At 46.1% G+C, this 21136-nt stretch overlaps 1 protein-coding gene across 2 annotated transcripts; it reads right to left on the reverse strand.

Moving 5' to 3' along the window:
* Positions 1-137: 137 nt before the first annotated feature.
* On the reverse strand, positions 138-14029 carry LOC118089039 (leucine-rich repeat-containing protein 19-like). 2 transcript variants are annotated; one of them, XM_035123392.2, is made up of 2 exons: positions 13531-14029; positions 138-3581 (listed from the first exon to the last, which is right to left on the reverse strand). In XM_035123392.2, the coding sequence occupies exons 1-2, from the start codon at positions 13547-13549 to the stop codon at positions 2341-2343; spliced, it is 1260 nt and encodes a 419-aa protein (XP_034979283.1). In that variant the 5' UTR covers positions 13550-14029; the 3' UTR covers positions 138-2340. The 2 variants fall into 2 exon arrangements, 1 of the variants encoding a protein (XP_034979283.1); XR_009557905.1 differs by having other exon boundaries at positions 3444-3581; positions 4532-13774.
* Positions 14030-21136: the final 7107 nt, after the last annotated feature.

The raw sequence follows: 21136 nt of genomic DNA on the forward strand, positions 1-21136 counted from the left end.
AGCATCTCTTTGGCAAGCAGAGCTTTCATTTGTCATATGGAATATATTTATACAGCTATATATCTTGCTCTTGAGAAAACCAGGAAGCATTGCAACATGGTAGAAAGAGCTTTACAATATCACAGTTCAAGGACACAGTATAACCAGGGAAAAGCACTTGAGGTCGTTGTGGAGCAGGAGTTATGTAAGGCATGGGGAGAGCCCCAGGGGGCCAGAGGGAGGGAGGGAGGGAGATGCATTAGACACCCTGTAGGCCTGAGGTGTCTCATCCTCACCCTAGACCAGGGTTTCTCAAACTTGGGTCTCCAGCTGTTTTTTGACTACAATTCCCATCATCCCTGACCACTGGTCCCGGTTAGCTAGGGATGATGGGAGCTGTAGTCCAACAACAGCTGGAGACCCTGGCCTAGACCCTGACAAAACCTGCTGAAGACATTTTATGCCTTGAGTTACAGTACATTCTCTCTCTCAATTCCACATACACAATTAGATTGCTGGCAACTGAATTTTATCTTAACATTGGTGGCATCTCAGTATCCTCTACAGCAGCTGATGGAGCAACACCCCTACGAGGAAAGGCTGCAGCATTTGAGACGTTTTAGATGAGTAAGAGGTGACATGGCAGAAGTTTATGAAATTATACATAATGTGAAGAAAGCGGATAGAAAACTGTTCTTTCTCTGTCGTAACATTAGAACTCGTGGACATCCAATGAGGTTGAATGTTTGAGGGCAGATAAAAGTGCTTCTTCATGCAGTGCACAGTTAAGCTATGGAATTAGCTACCAGAGGCGGCAGTGATGGTCACTAACTCAAGAAAGGATTAGACAAATATATGGAGGACAAGGCTATTGATGGCTAGTAGCCATGATGGTTATGTGTTGCCTTTAGTAGTTGGAGGGCGTAATGCTTCTGAATACCAGTTGCTCGGAGGCTAAGGTGGGCAGAGGGTTGTTGTGCTCATGTCCAGGTTGCAGGCTTTCCATAGGCTTCTAGTTGGCCAACGTGAAAACAGGATGCTGGATTAGATGGGCCATTGGCCTGATCCAGCAGTCTCTTCTTACGTTCTTAGGAGAGCAGAAGCCTAGCTTAGGAAGCTTGGCACACACAACTCCATCTACCAACTTCTTGCTAATGGTCTGCACCCCCAGCATCTGCTACCTGAGGTACTTGCCTCTGTCTGGCAAATGGAAGGGCCGGTGCTGAGAAGGGGAATTCTGCCAGTTATGGCTTCTCCTGCCAATGGCAGTCCTAATGGGAAAATATGAAACAAGAATTTCATATGTTGATTTCTACTAACCAGCTACTCTAGTTTCATTAACTTCTGTGCCACATAAATTTCTGTGATGCTCAGCTGCTGAATCATAAAATCAGAAGGGGCCAAAACACCATCTTTAAAACATGAGGCAGGACCACTCATCCACCTACCTGTCACCCCGGATCAGGCTACTTGCATAGCAAGTTCCATCAGAATAAACAGAAGGAAATGACTGCACTCAGCTTAGATCAGAGAAATGTTAATTGGATGTAGTGAAAATATGCTGGAAAGGTTTTTCAATGTTTAGAAGGACAGCAGAAAGAAAGGTGGCTATGTGCAGAGCTCTCCACTAGATGTCACTCTCCTCCTTGCAGAGGAAATCTGAGCCATTAAATAACTGGAGGAGATTCCTGGAATGCAGAGCCCATCTATGATTGGTGTTTGACAGGGAAAGAAACTGAAGTGCAGAGACCAGCTCACACAGCAGAAAAGAAGGTCAATGAAGAGGGTTTGGGGATTTAGATGGGAGCTTCCGGCAAAGCCAGGCAGGGATATGTAATACCCCCCAAAATCTAAAAATGCCAAAAAATTCTCTAAGTAAAATAGCAGATTAAAAAATAATGGGCACAGTTGTTATCCTGTCCCAGTTTGCAACCTTTATCCCTGCTCATATGGGCTCCCCACTGCCCCCAAGTCTTGTGTTCCACATCTTATTTCCTGGAAGGAGGCTAGATCATGAGAAATCTTCACCTCTACTGGAAACCGCAATGCAATTTTTTAAAAAATAATTTTATCAAAGGGCTAGAAGCTGCAGCTCATACTGTTCCTCCATCAGACACCCCCAAACTGGAGCAGACCCCGATGAAAATGTCATTTTAGGCATATTAATAACAACACCTATGTCATTCCAAAGGCACAGAAGAAAGAACAAATCCCGGAACACAAAATCATTTACAAGAGAACTCTCATTATTTGTGAAATTTGCATAATGTTGGGAGCTGGTGGTCCTGCTGTCCCTTTCATAAACTGGATAAGAATTAGCCTATTTTGTGTTCTTATCATACTATGGGTCAACAAGCAGCCTCAGCAAAGGTCAACATTCTCATATTCCATGTGGTCCGAGTCCTCCAGCTCAATGCCGGGAACCAGGTTGTAATAATCTACCGACTGGTTCATATAGAGCTTTTCACGGTCTGCAGAATCCTTCAGAACGTCTGTCACACTCACTGTCTCGGCTTCAGACTCCCCACCTGTGTAACCCTCCTCTGCAACAGTCAGTTTTTTGGATCCCGACTTCTCTTGCTCAAGGCTTTCCCCATTGGCCTTCACCAAGGAATCATCAGAAGCCCCCAGTTTGATCTCCACCTCTTCATAGAGGTCCCTGTTGCTCCCTAGTAGTGCAGCTGAAGGCTTAAGCAAGACCTGGTTCCTCAACAAGATGTTCTTCTCGCTCTCTGCAGCCGATGCCATGGGCAGCTCACATGCAATGTAGCAGTGATGGGCCCCCGGCTCTTTGGCACCGTTTCTTTCCACTGTAGCCAGCCGGCATTCCTTCCCAGCGTGAGGATGGTAGGTGGTTTTCTTCTGCTGCTTGCAAAAGCACCAGGTGACCAAAACCAGAATAGCCACCACAGGCAGGCAAACAAAGAGAGCCGTTAGGCTATGGTTGCGGCACACCTCCTGCTTAGGGATGTCTCTGAGATTCATGCCATGGTAACGCTCTGGGGTGCTACAAGTCACCTCAACGTTAAATGGTGCAGGTAGGCATTTTTCCAGATCTTCAAGCAAGCTGCAAGTACAGTGCCAGCTGTTGTTGGAGAGATCTAGCGTGAGGAGGGAGGGTTTGAAAATCCCCGAAGGGAGGGAAGACAAGTTATTGAAGGCAAGGTAGATCTCCTGGATTTGGTCAGATGCTTTCAGGAATGACTCGGGCAGCTTCTGGAGTTGGTTGCTCTCCAAATGAATGACACGCAAGCTGGGTGCAAAGCTTAGAAAAGCATCTGGGAGCCAACTTAGCTGGTTATGGTCTAAGTGTAGAATCTCCAATGTAAAAGAGCCATTCTCTGCATTGATAATGTCTGATATGCCACAGTTTGATAGGTAGAGCTCCCTCAAACCCGCAATTCCGGTGAAGATGCTCCAGTCCAAGGAGTTGATTTTAGTCCTGGTGAGATTCAAGCAACACATCTCAGGAGCCAATTTGGTCTGCAGTTCCTGGAAATCAACTTCTGCGCTGCAGTTGCACGTCTCTTCCAGAGCTCCTAACACGAGTTCTCTTGCTAAGAGGACAACGCCAAAGAGTATGAGTGTCCACCTCTTCTGACCTATAGCAAAAAGATGACAAGCATCAGTGATTTCTCACAGGTTACAGGCGGGAACTAGACGGCAACACTGTTGTTCCTGGTTCACTCACAGACGTAACAGACAATAATCTGTGAAGTGCCATTGCCTCTAAATTGGGTTCCAGTAGTTGTTCACCAAATTCACAAATAATGCATAGGTAGGTATGTGTGTGTGTGTGTATATATATATATATATATATATATATATATATATATATATATATACACACACAATTAATGTGCCTGAGCTAAAATTCATATTACAATGTGAATTAGATTTTAAAGAACCAGGAATACCATTTTATTTAATGCATTAGCACCCCCTAGTGCCAATGTATGCTTAAACACAGTAAAAGGTAAAGGGACCCCTGACCATTAGGTCCAGTTGTGACCGACTCTGGGGTTGCGCGCTCATCTCGCATTATTGGCCGAGGGAGCCGGCGTATAGCTTCCAGGTCATGTGGCCAGCATGACAAAGCCGCTTCTGGTGAACCAGAGCAGCACATGGAAACGCCGTTTACCTTCCCGCTGTAGCGGTTCCTATTTATCTACTTGCATTTTGATGTGCTTTCGAACTGCTAGGTTGGCAGGAGCTGGGACCAAGCAACGGGAGTTCACCCCATCACAGGGATTCGAACCGCCGACCTTCTGATCAGCAAGCCCTAGGGTCAGTGGTTTAACCACAGCGCCACCTGGGTCCCTTTAAACACAGTAAACATCCAATTAAATTCTTAAAAGTTTTAACGGGGCTAGATTTGGGTTCATATGCCCTCTTTGGAAATTTAACCCCTGTCCAGTGAAACCTATAATGAGTATCAGCTTCATTGCGAAAGGAGCTTAGAGTGGTACATATCTGACTATTCAATTCTTGCAATTATAACTTATGAAGCAACAACTCCATTACTTCCTATCATATCAATGGTAACACACACCTGGAGGCTTCTGGTAGCTGTGTGGGCTGATGTCATCATTAGTTTGTGCCCCTGCTGGTCACTGGAGCTTATTACCATACAGGTGTGGCATCACAGAACAATATTCTTTCTTGAATGTCGGTAAGGATCGAGACCCAGAGGCCAAAGGGTTGAGTGCTCTCCTCCTCTTATCAGCAACCAAGGGTTCTGAGGAAGACACTGCTATACCACTGCACCTGTACGTTGTCCAACCCCACCCCCCAAAATAGCCTGGTGACTTTAATCACACCACACTTGTCACTGGGGGCACTGTGGAGTCACAGTGAGCAGCATGACTCTCCTCCAAGTGCTAAGTTGCTGGTATGAGAAAGGACAGCTACTACTGACCAGATTCAGGCAGCAGGATGTCCAAATCTGGGCCTGGATATATATAGCCTGTTGGTTGAAGCGGACAGGAGGACATTTAAGCTTCGTAACTTACAGCTTTATAACTTATGTGGCTCAAAAGGAACATTGCTGGAGCCCACCACTGACTCACGCTTCATCATGGAAAGATATTTTGGGATAGATTTTTGATACTCCCCCCCCCCAGATTTCTAGACATTAACAATGCTGCTAATAATATGTGATGTAAGACTTGAGAGTGTAAACCTTTCTTTCTGTGAGCTTATATGATACTTAGATTTCTTTCTTTTATTTCATTTTTGCTTTAAGTGTTTTTCCCCTTTCTTCTATTCATTTTTTAATATCTATCTATCTATCTATCTATCTATCTATCTATCTATCTATCTATCATCTCACTTGATTGTAATAAAACCTCAAAGTAGTTTACAAAATCCTCAAAGCCATATACAATGTATAAGCATTTTCCTTATTACAAAATTACAATAATAATATTTTCAACAATATCGAACAAAAGCACATCTTCCCACTTGTATAATCCTAGGAACTGTAGATGCTGGGAATTATAGCACTGTGAGGGGGTAAACTACAGTTCCCATAATTCTTTGGGGGTGCTTCAAATGTATGGTGTGTACACAGTCCAAACAGCTGGTGGACAACAGGTTGGGGGAGGTTGATCTGACAGATTAAGCAGCATACGTTGTTACAATTTTCACAACAGATTAGGGTTTGTTTGGGCTTCTCTTTCAATATATAATTCCGATTTGCAGGAAGTCACTCATTTAGCATTGCAACACCTGCCCTCTGGAACTATTGACACTAGGCAGGCACCCCTTCACTATACTGTTTTAGATGCTTGCTAAAAACTCGTCTGTTCCAGCAAACCTATCCAGACACATAATTTAGCGCTTGCATTGGCCATCAATCACTGACTCGAACACCTAGCCCAAGGAAGAAACATTTGCAGCTGATTCGTATTATAATCCTGTGAATCGAAGGAGGCATTCTTCAGGAGTGGTCTTACATATTCTTCCTTCCTGGCAGCTGGAACCATTCCCTGTGCTAGGAAGGCATTTATAATCTCCTAAACCTAGTCCCTTTCCAGTAGCTGCAAAAAGACATGAAACGCAAAGGTTGAACACACAAGTGCTAGGCTGGGCGTCTACTGTACCTAAGACTAGCATTGACTACCACCCTAAATGTTGTCGGGCTCCAACTCCCTTCAGCCCCAGCCAGCATGGCCAATGGTCAGGGATGGTGGCAGCTGTAGTCCAACAATATCTGGAGTGCCACACATTCTCCTCTCCTGTAAGGAAGTCAGGAAGAAGGAGAGCCAGTGTGGTGTAGTGGTTAAGAGCGGTCGACTCGTAATCTGGGGAACCGGGTTCATGTCTCCGCTCCTCCACATGCGGCTGCTGGGTGACCTTGCACTAGTCACACTTCTCTGAAGTCTCTCAGCCCCACTCACCTCACAGAGTGTTTCTTGTGGGGGAGGAAGGGAAAGGAGAATGTTAGCCGCTTTGAGACTCCTGCGGATAGTGATAAAGTGGGGTATCAAATCCAAACTCCTCCTCCTCCTCCTCTTCTTCTTCTTCTTCTTCTTCTTCTTCTTCTTCTTCTTCTTCTTCTTCTTCTAAGTTTGCCCTATCGATCTTCAGTGCAGAGCCAACCACTCCCTGCCACTCGTATTGAGGTGTCTCCCTCAGCCATCCCTGTGTTGGTTACGTAGGCACTCTCATACGCTGATAGGGTTTCTGAAGCAACCAGACCAAATGCAAACAAAGAATTGCCTCCAAATCCCTTGCAAACAGTGATTAGCTCCATCTTTGCTGTTAACACAGCTCAGAGAAGTAACCACACTCTTGCTAAGGTGGCCTTTAGACATTATGTCAGCACCACAGGAGGCATTTTTCAAGGAGTGAGTGAGCCCATAGTACAGATATTACTCACCACAACCTGGGCAGGGCTAAGCATGAAGGCCTTTCCTTGGAATGGTTACCTATCCTCCTGGAAGGGTTTTGATTCTGTGATGGGGGGAGGACCCACACACCTGGTCCCATCCATGTGGTCCTGGGGTTCAAATGGTACTGCCCCACTGTGGGATAAACCCATTGGAAAAAACAGCTCCCAAACCAGTGTTAGAAACTGAAAATGAATGAACTGCAGCTAAAATCTTATGTTTATTTTTGACATGGTCTAGTCCTCATCTCAATACTTCAAAAAACAAAGCCATGCTTCCCTCCCCACTAATATTCTTAAGAAAGGTCCCTTCTGCAGTCTTCAGAGAGTGGCTGGAAGTGGGGAGGCAGAAAAAGGTCCTCTATTCCTTCCACTCTGCAGACAAGCCCTGGATTCTCCTTTACCCCCCTTTCCCAGAAGGAGCAAGAGGTTCCCCCAAACACAGAAGGGCTGTCTTGTTACATTTTGAAGTGAGCAAAGTCATAATAATCTAAAATGGGCATTCCCAGAAGTCCAGAGTCCAAAACAAATGGCTAGTGTGTGTTTGTTGTCTTTGTCCATGGAGTTTTCTTGGCAGGGATACTGGAGTGGCTTGCCAGTTCCTGCTCCAGGTGGATCACGTTTAGTCAAAACTCTCCACTATGACCTGTCCATCTTGGGTGGCCCTGCACGGCATAGCTCACTCATAGCTTCTCTGAGTTATTCAAGCCCCTTCGCCATGAAGAAGGAGCTATGGTTTTCCCAGTAGTGATGTATGGAAGTGAGAGCTGGACCATAAAGAAGGCTGATTGCCGAAGAATTGATGCTTTTGAAATAAGGTGCTGGAGGAGACTCTTGAGAGTCCCATGGACTGCAAGAAGATCAAACCTATCTATTCTTAAGAAAATCAGCCCTGAGTGCTCACTGGAAGGACAGATCCTGAAGCTGAGGCTCCAATACTTTGGCTACCTCATGAGAAGAGAAGACTCCCTGGAAAAGACCCTGATGTTGGGAAAGATGGAGGGCACAAGGAGAAGGGGACGACAGAGGGCGAGATGGTTGGACAGTGTTCTCGAAGCCACCAACATGAGTTTGACTAAACTGCGGGAGGCAGTGGAAGACAGGAGTGCCTGGCGTGCTCTAGTCCATGGAGTCATGAAGAGTCGGACATGACTAAACGACTAAACAATAACAAGTGTGCGCTACTTCCTCTCTGTCAGCTATGTAGTGACCTTCTGACAGTATGGAAAAAAGGAAACAAGGATTGGAACTGTGTTTCTGAAGCTTTTGTAACCTGGAATAGGGTATTTGGGTTTTTTTAATGGATTAGAGGCACAATTTACCCTTGCACTCAAGAGAGATATGCTCTAGTGGTAGCCAAGAGGCTGATATTGATGAACTGGAAGAGTAAAGATTGGATTGATAATATGATAACACTTGCAACCTACAAACGAACTGCTTACAGACATAGACTCTGCTTGGATAAATATGACAATACTGTATTTGGAACAAATTTATACAAAATGTAGTAGACTATTAATATTTCTATTAGGATAATATCAAATTTATAAAAGAATGTATGGGTTAGGGTGTTTTTTGTATATATTCATTTAATGTTTTTTTCCCTTTACACAGTTCTGTGTTTTGTTCCTTTCCCCTTTTCTTCTTCTTTTTGTATCACTTTACTGCTTTATATTTGATTTTTTTTTCAATAAAATATGAATGTGAGAGACAGAGAGAGAGAGAGACAGAGAGAGAGAGAGAGAGAGACGTATATATTTTGTTGGTCTGCTCCTAGAATGATGCGCAGGCATCCTTGCAGCTGGAGGGTAACCTAATGATCAATATTGCTCCCAACACTGTCCACTCTTCCCCTTTACTCGAGGGTTCGGGATGAGGCCAGACTTCCTGGGCAATGGTGATGTTTCTGGAATTCTCTCATGCCTGTCAGGGAGACTCATTCCCTTGGAAAGATGCCACTGCCCATGTATGGGCAGAAAGAGGGAGGATCAATGCTGCTTGGGGCCTCTGTGTTTCAACAGGCAGAGAGTGGTGGATGGATCCAAAACACTGGCTTAACTTTTTTAAGGCATGTCTTGGCACACAGTTTGGAAATCCCTGGACTAGAATGTACCATGTAGAAACTCTTTCTAGTAGATTCCAGGGGCAGATAGGCACAACCTCAAACTGGTGCTCATATATATATATATATATATATATATATATATATATATATATATATATATATATATGTGTGTGTGTGTGTGTGTGTGTGTGTGTGTGTGTGTGTGTGTGTAATGTATTTACAACATTTATCTGCTGTAACTGCGTGTCATTTTACTTATATAAATAAATGACTTCAGTCCCGAATATCTGAAAGATATTAACACCCTCTTGGGTGTTAAGGTCCTCCACCCTCAGAAGCTCAGGCGTGGGGTTGACCCATGAGAGAGAGTTCTCTGTGGCTGCCCCTACATTGTGGAGTTCAGTCATCACAGAGGTGTGTCTGACACTTTCATTGTACAGCTTTCATCCTATGCTGAAGATACACACCTCTTAACCCTTGCCTTTGATACTTGAGAGATATAAATAAATTCAGGACCCACCCTAGTTGCGATTGCAATTTGTTTAAAGGTGTTTTTAAAGTTGTATTTTACATTGTTCTGATCTACACTGGGACAGCTTAATCCTGAGCTTTTAAGACCTCAGACCTAGATTTCTAAAAGCTAAATTGCTTCTTATTTGTATCTCTTGACAACCTCCCATCTTTTAGCCAAGCCAGCCGCTACTTGTGTTATTATAATGTTATGCTTTTGCCATTGTGTGTAAACGGAAGCTGTGGTGCTTTGGAACCTGTTCAGGAGACATTGATTTTATCTCGGCAGTGCTGGAACAATTAAAATACCTTGAGCCGGAATAGGGTCCCTCCCTGGACTCTTCCTGAGCAGTGATGTCAGCTTTTCCTCTCCAGGCTATTGTCCTTAAAGGTCCAGTGACAATTCCAAACTCATAAAGCAGCTTATTAAAATTAGTGCCTGATTCCCTGGGAAATGTAAAAGCGGCAAAGAGCAGCAGCCATACCTCTGTTGGTGTGAACAGAAACCTGCACTATTTTGGCCAGGAGCAAAATTGTTTTTTGTTTTTCCAGAAGAGTCATGATTAAACTGTAGATTTGTATTCGTCATGGGATCACAGGATGTAAATTAGTACAGTACTAATGAGTTTCCCCTAAAAATTGAGACAAATTCATGGTAGTCAAGCCAAAACAATATCTGTTAAGGTACACTTTTCTGGGAGGGACACAGACCCCAAATTTTCTAGCTGCTAAAATCATATGCCTGACAACGGATGGCTTGCTTCACAAATGTGCTTTTGTTGTACCATTTCCTTTGAAGCATCTGACTCAGGCTGCTGTTAGGCACAGGATTTTAGATTAGATCCATAGCATTCACAAGGCAGTCTGTGATCCCTTTGTTTACAGTCTCTGAGCCGGCCCTAACATTATGCCGATTGAGGCGGTTGCCTCAAGCAGTGGATACTGGATGGTGGCAGCAGCAACCACCCTTCCTGAGCTGGCAGAAGTAAGATCCCAGTAGTGGGAATGATTGCTGTGTCGCACTGGGCTCCTTCTCCCAATGTGTCACAGACAGCACAACTGTGAGCAGGCAAAGAGGCACCACACAGCCCAGGCCATGAACTCCCACAGGCATCACACATGCATTACTCCAATCATGTGATATGTATTGGTGCAGTTGCTGCAACACAGCATTACTTTCTGCAGGTAGCATACAGGTGTCAAGTAGAGTGGCAGCAAGGTGCTGGAGGAGAGAGCTGTGTGTGTGTCATGCAACCTGGGCTGCACCCCATTAGCGCACAAGAAAAGCCCTGCTGGATCAAACCAAAGCCCCATCTAGTCCATCATTCTGTTCTCAACATGGTCAACATGTTGATGCCCACAGGAAGCCCACAGGCAATATGTGAGCATGACAACACTCTCCCTACCCACTAAGCTAGCCTGCTGCCCTTGGGTGAAGTGAGAGATGCTGCCCCATCAAAAGCATTGAAGTAGGATTCAGCTGCTAGTCTAGTTCGCATTTGTGTGTGCAATTGAGGAGGAGGGAATATTGTCCTTTGCCCCAGGCAGCAAAATTATTGGGTCAGCTATGAGTTTTAGTCTTCTTACCCCATTTCCCATACCTGGTCCAGGTAGCTCTCTCAGGTAGTGAGTGCACATCTCTCCCCCGCCTCCATTTCTAGCATAACATGCACATGGAAAGCTGAAGCATATATCCCTGATAGGTAAGGCAGAATGAACGACTCTCTCCCTGCTAGGGGAGATCATGAGTTTTCCGTTTCCATGTTATTCTGAAAGCACAAAATCCAGGTATGCAGCTGACTCACAGGCACACTCTCACCATTTCCCGCATTGTGAAATGCTGCCCTAAGGTGGCCACTTCCCGTCGCAAGACCTCTGTTTACAGCCTTGTTACCAGGGTAAAATAGCTCTCTTGCGGGCAGAAACAAATGACCAGAATGCTCACAGGCATTGCACCGTTTCACAGTGGCAGGTGAAAGACTGCCTATTTTAATACTCCCCATGCACACTAGACCACAGTTGTCTGTCTGCAAGGAGTGGGATGTAGCATCTCATTGGCCTCTGAACAGTGATTCAGAATTTACCATCACCACATACTTGCTGCTCAGGCATCCTAGCAATGGCTCTAATGTTCTTTTCTGCCTAACCCGTCAGGCAAGCTACCCTGCTTGCCCTACCCTGCTCCACACCTTACACCCAAGTCTGCATTGTGATATCTTGCAGTAGGATGCCTATACCCCACACTGTAACCCTGTGAGCGACACTGCTCTTTTCACTTTCTCCCTTCTCATAGGCAGCCCCCTCCACAGTCTCACACGCTACATTGGGCCAGGATAGACAAATGATGTGTTGCGTCCATGCTGTGCGACTTGCACAAGTGACACGAGGACATCGCACAACCTGCATGCACGACGTGTGCATGGCTGCCATGGAATTTTGAGGTGGCTCAGCCCCTACTTGAAAATGTGGGGGACCCTCGGCCTCTGCCCAACCCCTCAGATGGCGCCCCTGCCCCCTGCACACCACAATTCCATGTACAGAAGCTGAAGGGACAGGTTCTTGAATCTTACTTCAACATTTGTGACAGGACAGCATCCGCCAGCACACAAGGGCAGGGACCTGTAGCACACACAGCTCCACCCTCCAATACCTGCTTGCCGCCCCTGAGCATTTGCCACCTGAGGCAGTTGTTTCACTTTGCCTAATGTTAGGACTGGCTCCGGGACAAGCTCTGGCTATTCCTTTCCCAGCTCTTCTTCAAAGGAGGAGTAGAACTTGGGGGTGCTGACACACAAACGCATGGTGCAGCCAGCCACTGTACGCTGGACGTTCCCCCAGTAACCAATTCTGTGCCAGGGGAAGTATGTAAACCTGAGAGAAAGCAGCTACCTCGGAGGAATTGCCTGGTGTGTAACAATTATACCAGCACAGGCATGGCTCTGCGCAGTGCACCCTTGGTGACCTTCTGTGAAGTTTACTATTTGCTTGGTTACAAAAATACAGCAAACAAGCTATCAAGCCTTTGCAGAACCACCCATTCCTCTCCCAGGGTCTGCTGCCCCCTAAAGCCTTGGGGGTGCAAGTGACTCGGAGAGAAGGGCAATTGAGGAACTGTGGGAAACCCGGCCGAAAAGATGGAAAGCGATACCTTCCCTTGGATTTGCTTCGCGCCGCCAGGCAGTGGCGATGAGAGAAACGTTTCATTTCTCCCCCAGAAGAGCTGAATGCTGCCCTGATGCTCACGCACTTTCACCCACGAGAATACGGTCCAGCAAGAGGTATCTTTTTACCTTCTTTTGTTACCTCCTGCAGCACACAAAATACTCTGAAGGGCAGTCCTATCCCCCCACCCCACCTGTTTGCGTTTTTGAAAAGGGTGAAGACTCTCCCCCCTCCCCTTCATGTTTGGCTAAAAAGAGGAGAAACAGATACTCGGGGCCCTTTGACTGCGGGGCAAACCAGGGAGGCAAGAAAGCGGATTTTCCTCCTCAGTGGCCGCCTCCCCCCCCCCCCCCGCCTGGATCAGACTTGGAACAATGAGGCCCCTGTTTCTTTAAGACTCGCCGGCCGAAACTCCGCGTTCTTCTCACTCAAAATAACTTGACCAGAGGAGAGCCTGGTCTCCCGGGATAGAAGGTCAGGAAACAGAGGGCATCTTCCCTCTGCTTCATGGCAAACCACCTCGGGCCGAGCCGAGAAATGCCAGGGAGATCCTCCTCGCCGTCCCAGATTGCTTCCCCCTTGACAGATCAGCCAGCGCTCTTGCGAACAACGCAGCTCGCCCCCCCCCCGCGGTGATACACAGGCGAGCAGGGCAGCTGCGCGCGATCGCCACCCCAAACACTTAGGGTGTAGTGGGGATTAGACGAGGGTTCCCCTGACCCCCCCCCCGCCTCGCCCCAAAGTCTCATTGACCCACTGATTCATTGATCCAATATCTCGGCTGCGCTTGACGGACACTCGTAAGGGAGCAAGAAACGCAAGAGGGCGCTCTCGGGCGGGAGGGGTAAGGGGAACCCTAGGCGAACCCCACCCGCCTTGCCCAGGGCGGTGCGCCCAGCCCTGAAGGTGTCCAGTCACTCACCTGCCCCGTCCCGTCCCATTCTCTGGGCGCGTTGCGGGGAGCCTCTCTCAAGGCTCTTCCATACCTCGGGCGCTCCGGGTTGCCTGGCGGTGCGCGATCTCTGCCGCCGGGCAGCACTTGGCTCTGCCTTCTTCCCCGGGGCGTGGCCCCCGCGGAACTGTTGCAAACGGCGCCTCGCCTGGGCTAGAAGCAAGCCGGCAGGCGCGTCAACACCGCGATCCGCTCCTTCTCCGCTCACCCAGCACGCTGGAATTTCAGGGCAGCTGCGCGCATCTAAAACCCAGGACAAACCTCTTTCCCCCACCTTGCATTTGGGCTCTGCTGAGAGAAATGTTGCCTGGTTCTCTTGGCGTCCTGGCCCGTGGCCGCCTGGCCTCTGTTCTTTACCCAGGCTGCGAAATCCACCTGCTGAAGAGTTCTGTGCAACTGCAAAGTTTGCACCAAGAGAAATTAATCTTATAGAAGCGTCATCCTTTTTATATTTTAGATTCAAGCTAGATATTCAAACGAATATTGATGCGTGTGTGTATCATGTTTACAGCTCCAGCTTTAAGGGTGTGGTTTTGTAATACTATCATCGTCAGTAATAATATTTGTATTCCCATTGTCTATTGTCTGATTGACAACTTGGTATGTTCACCAGGATACCTCAACCCACTTATCTGGTCAAAATGATATACAGTATACAGTTGCCTATAAAGGCTCATCTCATGGTGAAACCAGAGCAGTACCCACCAGGGAATTTACTCAGCTATCCTCACTGGAATAAATGGAAGTAGTACAGCCAAAGCATTTATTTCAGAACTTGCTTGTGGAGACTAGGTCCTTTGCCAGGACATTGAACTGGAGCTTTAGAACAAGGATGGAGAAATTATGGCCCTCAAGGTGTTGTTGGACTCCTAACACTTAGACCCTGAAGACCTATTGACAGTCAGTGTGGTCTGTACAAGGCTAGAGAGATCGTTTTTAACCCTTTGGCATTCTATTATACATCTGACTTACATGGGAGGAAGGTGCATGAAAATAAATTATATTTCCAAGTGAGCAGAGAGGCAGGTGTGTGTGCGAGGGTGGGGGCCTGTCTGAGTCAGTGGATGTTTGTCCAGCTAGTGCAGCAGGAACATAGACACCCCATGGCTTATGGCCCCCAAAGCATGCACAATTCAAGCCCCTTTTCAGTGATCCACCACCTAGCCTGGTTTTACTGATTTATTAATTCTGAATCCCACATTGCAACATTAACCAGGGAGAAGCAATTTTGTTATAGTTTAACTCTGCGGTGCTTTGCTTTACCCCAACCAGTGTTAATCACCTTTTGCACACAGCTCCTTTTCTTGGCTAGCCCTTTTCCTTTTCCCACTCCTAACACAGGAATACTCTTTTCTCTCTGCACTCAGGGTCAAATGCACTCTTTCCTCTCTTTGCACAAGATCTGCATCCTTCCCTCACTTGTGCCACTATTACTGTATTCTCTTTCCCCACCTGGAGTTCGCATGATTTCCCCATTCACAGAGCTTGCTTCTTTTCCCGGACACCTCAGATACATCCTCTTTCCTCCCTCCACTGCAAATCACACCCTCTGCTCCTCATTGCACCTCATAGCACTACAGCAAAATACCCCACCTCTATGTCACCCAACGTTTCTCCTTCTCCAACCCCCAGGCCTCTCTACACCACTATCTCTAAGCTTCTGTATTTGGTTTCTCTCTCTACCCTACTGAGTTCAGTGGCAGTGACCCACAGAGCTTTTGCTCTTCCAGCAACCCACATGTTATAGGAGATGCAAGATGGCCATGTAGTGTGGCTGGCACCTGTAACCGGCTGGAAAAAGGGGTTCCAATTCCACTGCACTTGCCTGAATCCCTTCTGGAAGCAGGTATATCTGCATTTGCCAGCGTAGCAGGGGTGGGTGGGGTGTTCCAAAACTTTGCTTTCCAGGCAGTTGCTGGAAATATGACTTCTGACGCTCCCTTCATGACGATACATATTCCTCCCTGCTGCCTCTGCAATGCCTCTCTGCGCCTCTGCAATGCCTCTTCCTGCTCATCAATGGTCCTTCGTCAAACTGGAGGGAGGATTTGAGTGGGCCAGTATTGTTAGCTCAACCTCACAGTAAACAATACTTGGCTTTAGAATTACAAGCATAAAGTAGATTATTAATACAGTAAGCAAATTAACATTGGGGGTTTCCCTTCTTGCCCAACCAAAAGAGGTAGAAACAATCCTCCCTATATGCACTAATGTACTGATTAATTGGCCACTTGGGCCTGATGTTGGGTAACTCTTACTACCCAGGGAGAAACCCAGGCTAGTGGTTTACTGTGAAACATGAAGGCACCTGGGGGAACATGAACTGATTGGCTGATTAATTGGCCACTAGGGCCTCTCAGCAGCTCTAGCAATGCATATCTGCTCTGGAAAGGTCTATTTGGATATGCTCACCCAGTTCCATTTTAGTTTTGTGCCTTGAGATTTGGGTCATCTGACAGAAGAACCAGGTGACACAAATCCCAAAGCGCAATATTTGGAGCAAACCTACACAATTTGTGTAAAGAATGATGGATTGAAACTAACCTGCAAACCCTCCAATATTTCTCCAATGAAAATAGGGACATTCTAAGGAAAAGTGGGACATTTTGGGATCAAATCAGAAACTGGGATGGCTTCTCTAAATCAGGGACGTCCTGGAAAATAGGGACACTTGGAGGGTCTGAATCTGCACCGCTTGGCATATTTTAGCGTTCATTCCAAAACTAAGAGTTATGTGTAATCAAAAAGCTTGCTTCCATCATGTTTTCACAACTGGTTGTTTTAAAACTATGTAATTGCACTTTTTGTGTGCTATGTGGGGCTGATCTAGCTACCAAACGCTCTGATCCTCTCAATCCTTGGGTTTATGAGACTGCTGAGAGATCACTGGTGCTTCACAATTTTTATGTTCAGTATACGTCAAATGAAGATTGGCAGTTCAAAATTTTAAGCTGTCTCCCTGATCTTGCCATGATCAATTGCAAAATTTGCATTGGACATAACAGGATCAAGACAATTCCCTATAAACCTTTCCTCCTACTGATAGCAGAGCTTTGGGAAGGTGGCATGAGGCTCTGGCAGGGTCCTAGAGTCCTCCAGTTCCTTCCTAAATCTGGGAAAGCACTAAATAGGTTTTCGGAAGGATCCTGCCTGAGCCCTCACGCCTCCTTGAAGGCAGCATGGTGGCTGGCACATGTTGGACCCTCCTGGCCTAGAGAGTCCAATCCTGCATTTGGCCTGTAGGCCAGAGCATCTCTACCCCTGATGCAGGGCTTCCCAATATGATTGAGTTGGTTGCCAGGCCAGAGCTTTCACACAGCAGTGGGGGGAAATCATGCTTCATTGTAGGAATCAGCCTAGAGGGCGGCCAAAGCAGAATCGGGATTTAAATTTTTTTTTTTTGCTCTGTTTGGAATAACTTTGCTTGGGTTCTTGGTGATAACTTCTCTTCTACAATATCAGTTTTATCCCACAATCTTTTATCTACTGAAAGAATTATGATGGGACCATCGAGCAAAGGAATATTAAGCACTCTATATAGATCAGCCAGCAGAAGAGACTGGCTGTATCTAAACAGATATCTAAACAGATTCAGAAACAAAGAGAAGTCTATGTACATCAAGAGAACATCAGAGGGCTCTGCAAAGACTAGTTTAGCATAGGTACTTCAGCACCCTGTGAACAATACAAGTCTCATAACAACAGACACAACAGTATTCTGGCCCGGCCCCAGGGACTTTTCGAGAGGGTCTCAACTCTGCCTATTACCCACAACACAACTGTCATTTGTATTTGAGACTAGTGGTTACCGCTAGATAACTTTAGACTCTCTACCTAGTGACTTGTATGCAACGCAGCACTAAGTCTTCTTCTTTGGCAATCAAGCACAGCTGAGTAAGATTGTCTTCCATGAACACAGTCTTAACAGTGAGTCCATAAGTGACTGTGGAGGCCAATTCTGGATCCACACGTCCTTCCACAGTGGGGACATAGGTTTCCGGGTGGGAATTGATCACGGTGAGGGTTTTCCCAAAAGTGCCTTTCTCTTAGCATGTTTCTCCCTTTTGTCCTGAGTTCGAGTGTCTTCAAAGCCCATGACACCTTCGGTAAAGTGAAGGTCAGCGGTTCGAATCCCTGCAACGGAGTGAGCTCCCGTTGCTCAGTTCCAGCTCCTGCTCACCTAGCAGTTCGAAAGCACATCAAAGTGCAAGTAGATAAATAGGGACCGCTCCGGCGGGAAGGTAAACGGCATTTCTGTGCGCTGCTCTGGTTCGCCAGAAGCAGCTTTGTCATGCTGGCCACATGACCTGGAAGCTGTCTGCGGACAAACGCCGGCTCCCTCGGCCTATAGAGCGAGATGAGCGCCGCAACCCCAGAGTCAGACACGACTGGACCTGATGGCCTTTACCTTTATACCATTTTAAAATATTTGCCTTGAGAGAGTCTTTAAACCTCTTTTGTTGATCACCAGCATTACGCTTTCCATTTTTAACTTTGGAATAGAGTAGTTGCTTCGAAAGACGATAATCAGGCATCTGAATAACAAGACCAGTCCAACGAAGTTGATGTTGAAGAATCATTGCTTCGACACTGGTGATCTTTGCTTCTGCCAGTACGCTTGTCTTCCCAAGTGATATGCAATTTTTTTGGAGACACCATTGAGGAATCTTTCAAGGAGTTGGAGATGGCATTTATTAGTGGTCCATGTTTCACAAGCATACAGTAAGGTTGGAAGTACAATAGCTTTGTAAACAAGCATTTTGGTTTCCCTATGAATGTCCCGGTCCTCTGCACTTCATTCGGGAGAAAACTGCACTCGCTGAGCTCAGGCTCTTGTGGAAAGGTAACTGCCCAGGTAGGTAGGAGAAGTGACCAACGTTTTCCAATATTGCACCATTGAGTTGGATTTGTGGCGCTGCAGAGGGGTTGTTTTGTGCTTGTTGGTGCAGCACTTTGGGTTTTTTGGATGTTGAGCGATAGGCCAAGCTTTTCGTAGGCTTCTGTGAAGATATTTAGGATGGCTTGGAGGTCATCCTCTGAGTGTGCATTGGATACAAGCCCAGTGGTGTAATGCTCCTCTCACTCTGCAGAGGAGTCCCCTGGGCTTCTCCCCCAAAGTCATGGCCCAAGACTGCAGCTTTGGTGAGGTCTCTTGTGTTTGCTTGGCTAGGGTAGGGAGGTGACATTTCGAAACAAGCCTAGGATAAGGAGATGACATTTCCAAACACAGGTGAAGCAAGAGCATGGGCAGTTTTTGCTAAACAGGTCCTTCCAGACATGCAGGGGTAAGGTCCAATGTATTTCCATGACCTCTCTCCCATGAAGAAGCTGCCTGCACATTATTGTTGTGTCACTCACAATTGTTAGGTGATCACATAACCTCCTGCTGCTTTGTTGTTTCAAGCAGTTATAGCTTCAGGTATCTAGAGCTGAACATGGTAATGTTATGCCGATTTGGATATAAGATACCTTTAAAATAATATCTAGGTTGCATGGTGAAAACTTCAGTGAAGTGCTTTCTTTATGAACAGGTGAGGCCTATGGTCCTGCAGTTCTGTTATGCCAAGGCCATTGCCAACATTTATTATTTCATTTATATACCACAATTTCCTCCAAGGAGCTCAAGTGGTGTACAGGAATTTCTGTTCCCTGTTTTATCCTCACAACAACCTTCTGAGGCAGGGTAGCCTGAGAGACAGCGACTGGCCTAAGGTTACCCAGTGAGCTTCATGGCTGAGTAAGGATTCGAACTATGGTGTTCCAGGTCACAGTTCAAAATTGTTATTGTTATTGTTATTATTAAAAAATTATTATACCCCACCCATCTGACTGGGCAGCTTCCAACAAAAATACAAGAAAAAACAACAACAATAAACATTAAAAGCTTCCTGAAACAGGGGTACCTTCAGAAGTCTTCTAAAAGTCAAATAGTTGTTTATCTATTTGACCTCTGATGGGAGGGCATTCCACAGGGTGGGCCCCACTACCGAGAAAGTCTTGTGCTTGGTTCCCTGTAGCTTAACATCTCACAGTTAGGAAACTGCAAAAAGGCCCTCAGAGCTGGACCTCAGTGTCCAGGCTGAACGATGGGGGTGGAGATGCTCCTTCAGGTATACAGGGCCGAAGCCATGTAAGGCTTTAACATTACACCACACTGGTCTCACATAACATATCTTGAACACTTACCCCTAGGCACTAAAGCAAAGCAGAAAACAACAAACTAGCAGCAGAAATAACAACTAACATGCCAACCAAGACAGCCGCCCCATGAAGTATCCCTAACAACTGTTACCACACACCAGTCAAAATGACCCTCATTGATCTGATCTAATTATCAATTTATGGAAGGTATCAATCAACGTGCAGCAAGAGCAAAAAGTTGTGAAGGGAACATGAGTCTTTAAGAAAATAATTTTGATTAAGCCTTGCCATTGCTGTGCCACACCCGACTACATCTCCACTACCTTATATCGGTAATATCCTGCGAGCAGTAGGGTTCCACTGACAATAGGATACCACAGATATAAGGATGTCACTGTGTATATTCAATGGCACAATTCTGACTTTCCTATCACACACACACACCAGTAGTAATTCTCTCCTCATCTAGTGAGCATAACTTGAGATAGAATTGTACTGTGAGATGGTGAGATGCTTTACTTAATTAAAAACATTCCGCCTTTCTTCGTTTGTAATATTTGTTGTTGTTGTTTAGTCGTTTAGTCGTGTCCAACTCTTCATGATCCCATGGACCATAGCACGCCAGGCACTCCTGTCTTCCACTGCCTCCCGCAGTTTGGTCAAACTCATGTTCGTAGCTTTGAGAACACTATCCAACCATCTCGTCCTCTGCTGTCCCCTCCTCCTTGTGCCCTCCATCTTTCCCAACATCAGGGTCTTTTCCAGGGAGTCTTCTCTTCTCATGAGGTGGCCAAAGTATTGGAGCCTCAGCTTCAGGATCTGTCATTCCAGTGAGCACTCGGGGCTGATTTCCTTCAGGATGGATAGGTTTGATCTTCTTGCAGTCCATGGGACTCTCAAGAGTCTCCTCCAGCACCATAATTCAAAAGCATCAATTCTTCGGCGATCAGCCTTCTTTATGGTCCAGCTCTCACTTCCATACATCACTACTGGGAAAACCATAGCTTTAACTAAACGGACCTTTGTTGGCCATGTGATGTCTCTGTTTTTTAAGATGTTGTCTAGGTTTGTCATTGCTTTTCTCCCAAGAAGCAGGCGTCTTTTAATTTCGTGACTGTTGTCGCCATCTGCAGTGATCAAGGAGCCCAAGAAAGTAAAATCTCTCACTGTCTCCATTTCTTCCCCTTCTATTTGCCAGGAGGTGATGGGACCAGTGGATCTTGGTTTTTTTGATGTTGAGCTTCAGACCATATTTTGGGCTCTCCTCTTTCACCCTCATTAAAAGGTTCTTTAATTCCTCCTCACTTTCTGCCATCAAGGTTGTGTCATCTGCATATCTGAGGTTGTTGATATTTCTTCCGGCAATCTTAATTCCGGCTTGGGATTCATCTATTTGTAATATATATAGGTATATTATGTTAGAATATGATCTATT

The sequence above is a fragment of the Zootoca vivipara genome, chromosome 7 (genome assembly GCF_963506605.1).
Source record: "Zootoca vivipara chromosome 7, rZooViv1.1, whole genome shotgun sequence".
Taxonomy (NCBI): domain Eukaryota; kingdom Metazoa; phylum Chordata; class Lepidosauria; order Squamata; family Lacertidae; genus Zootoca; species Zootoca vivipara.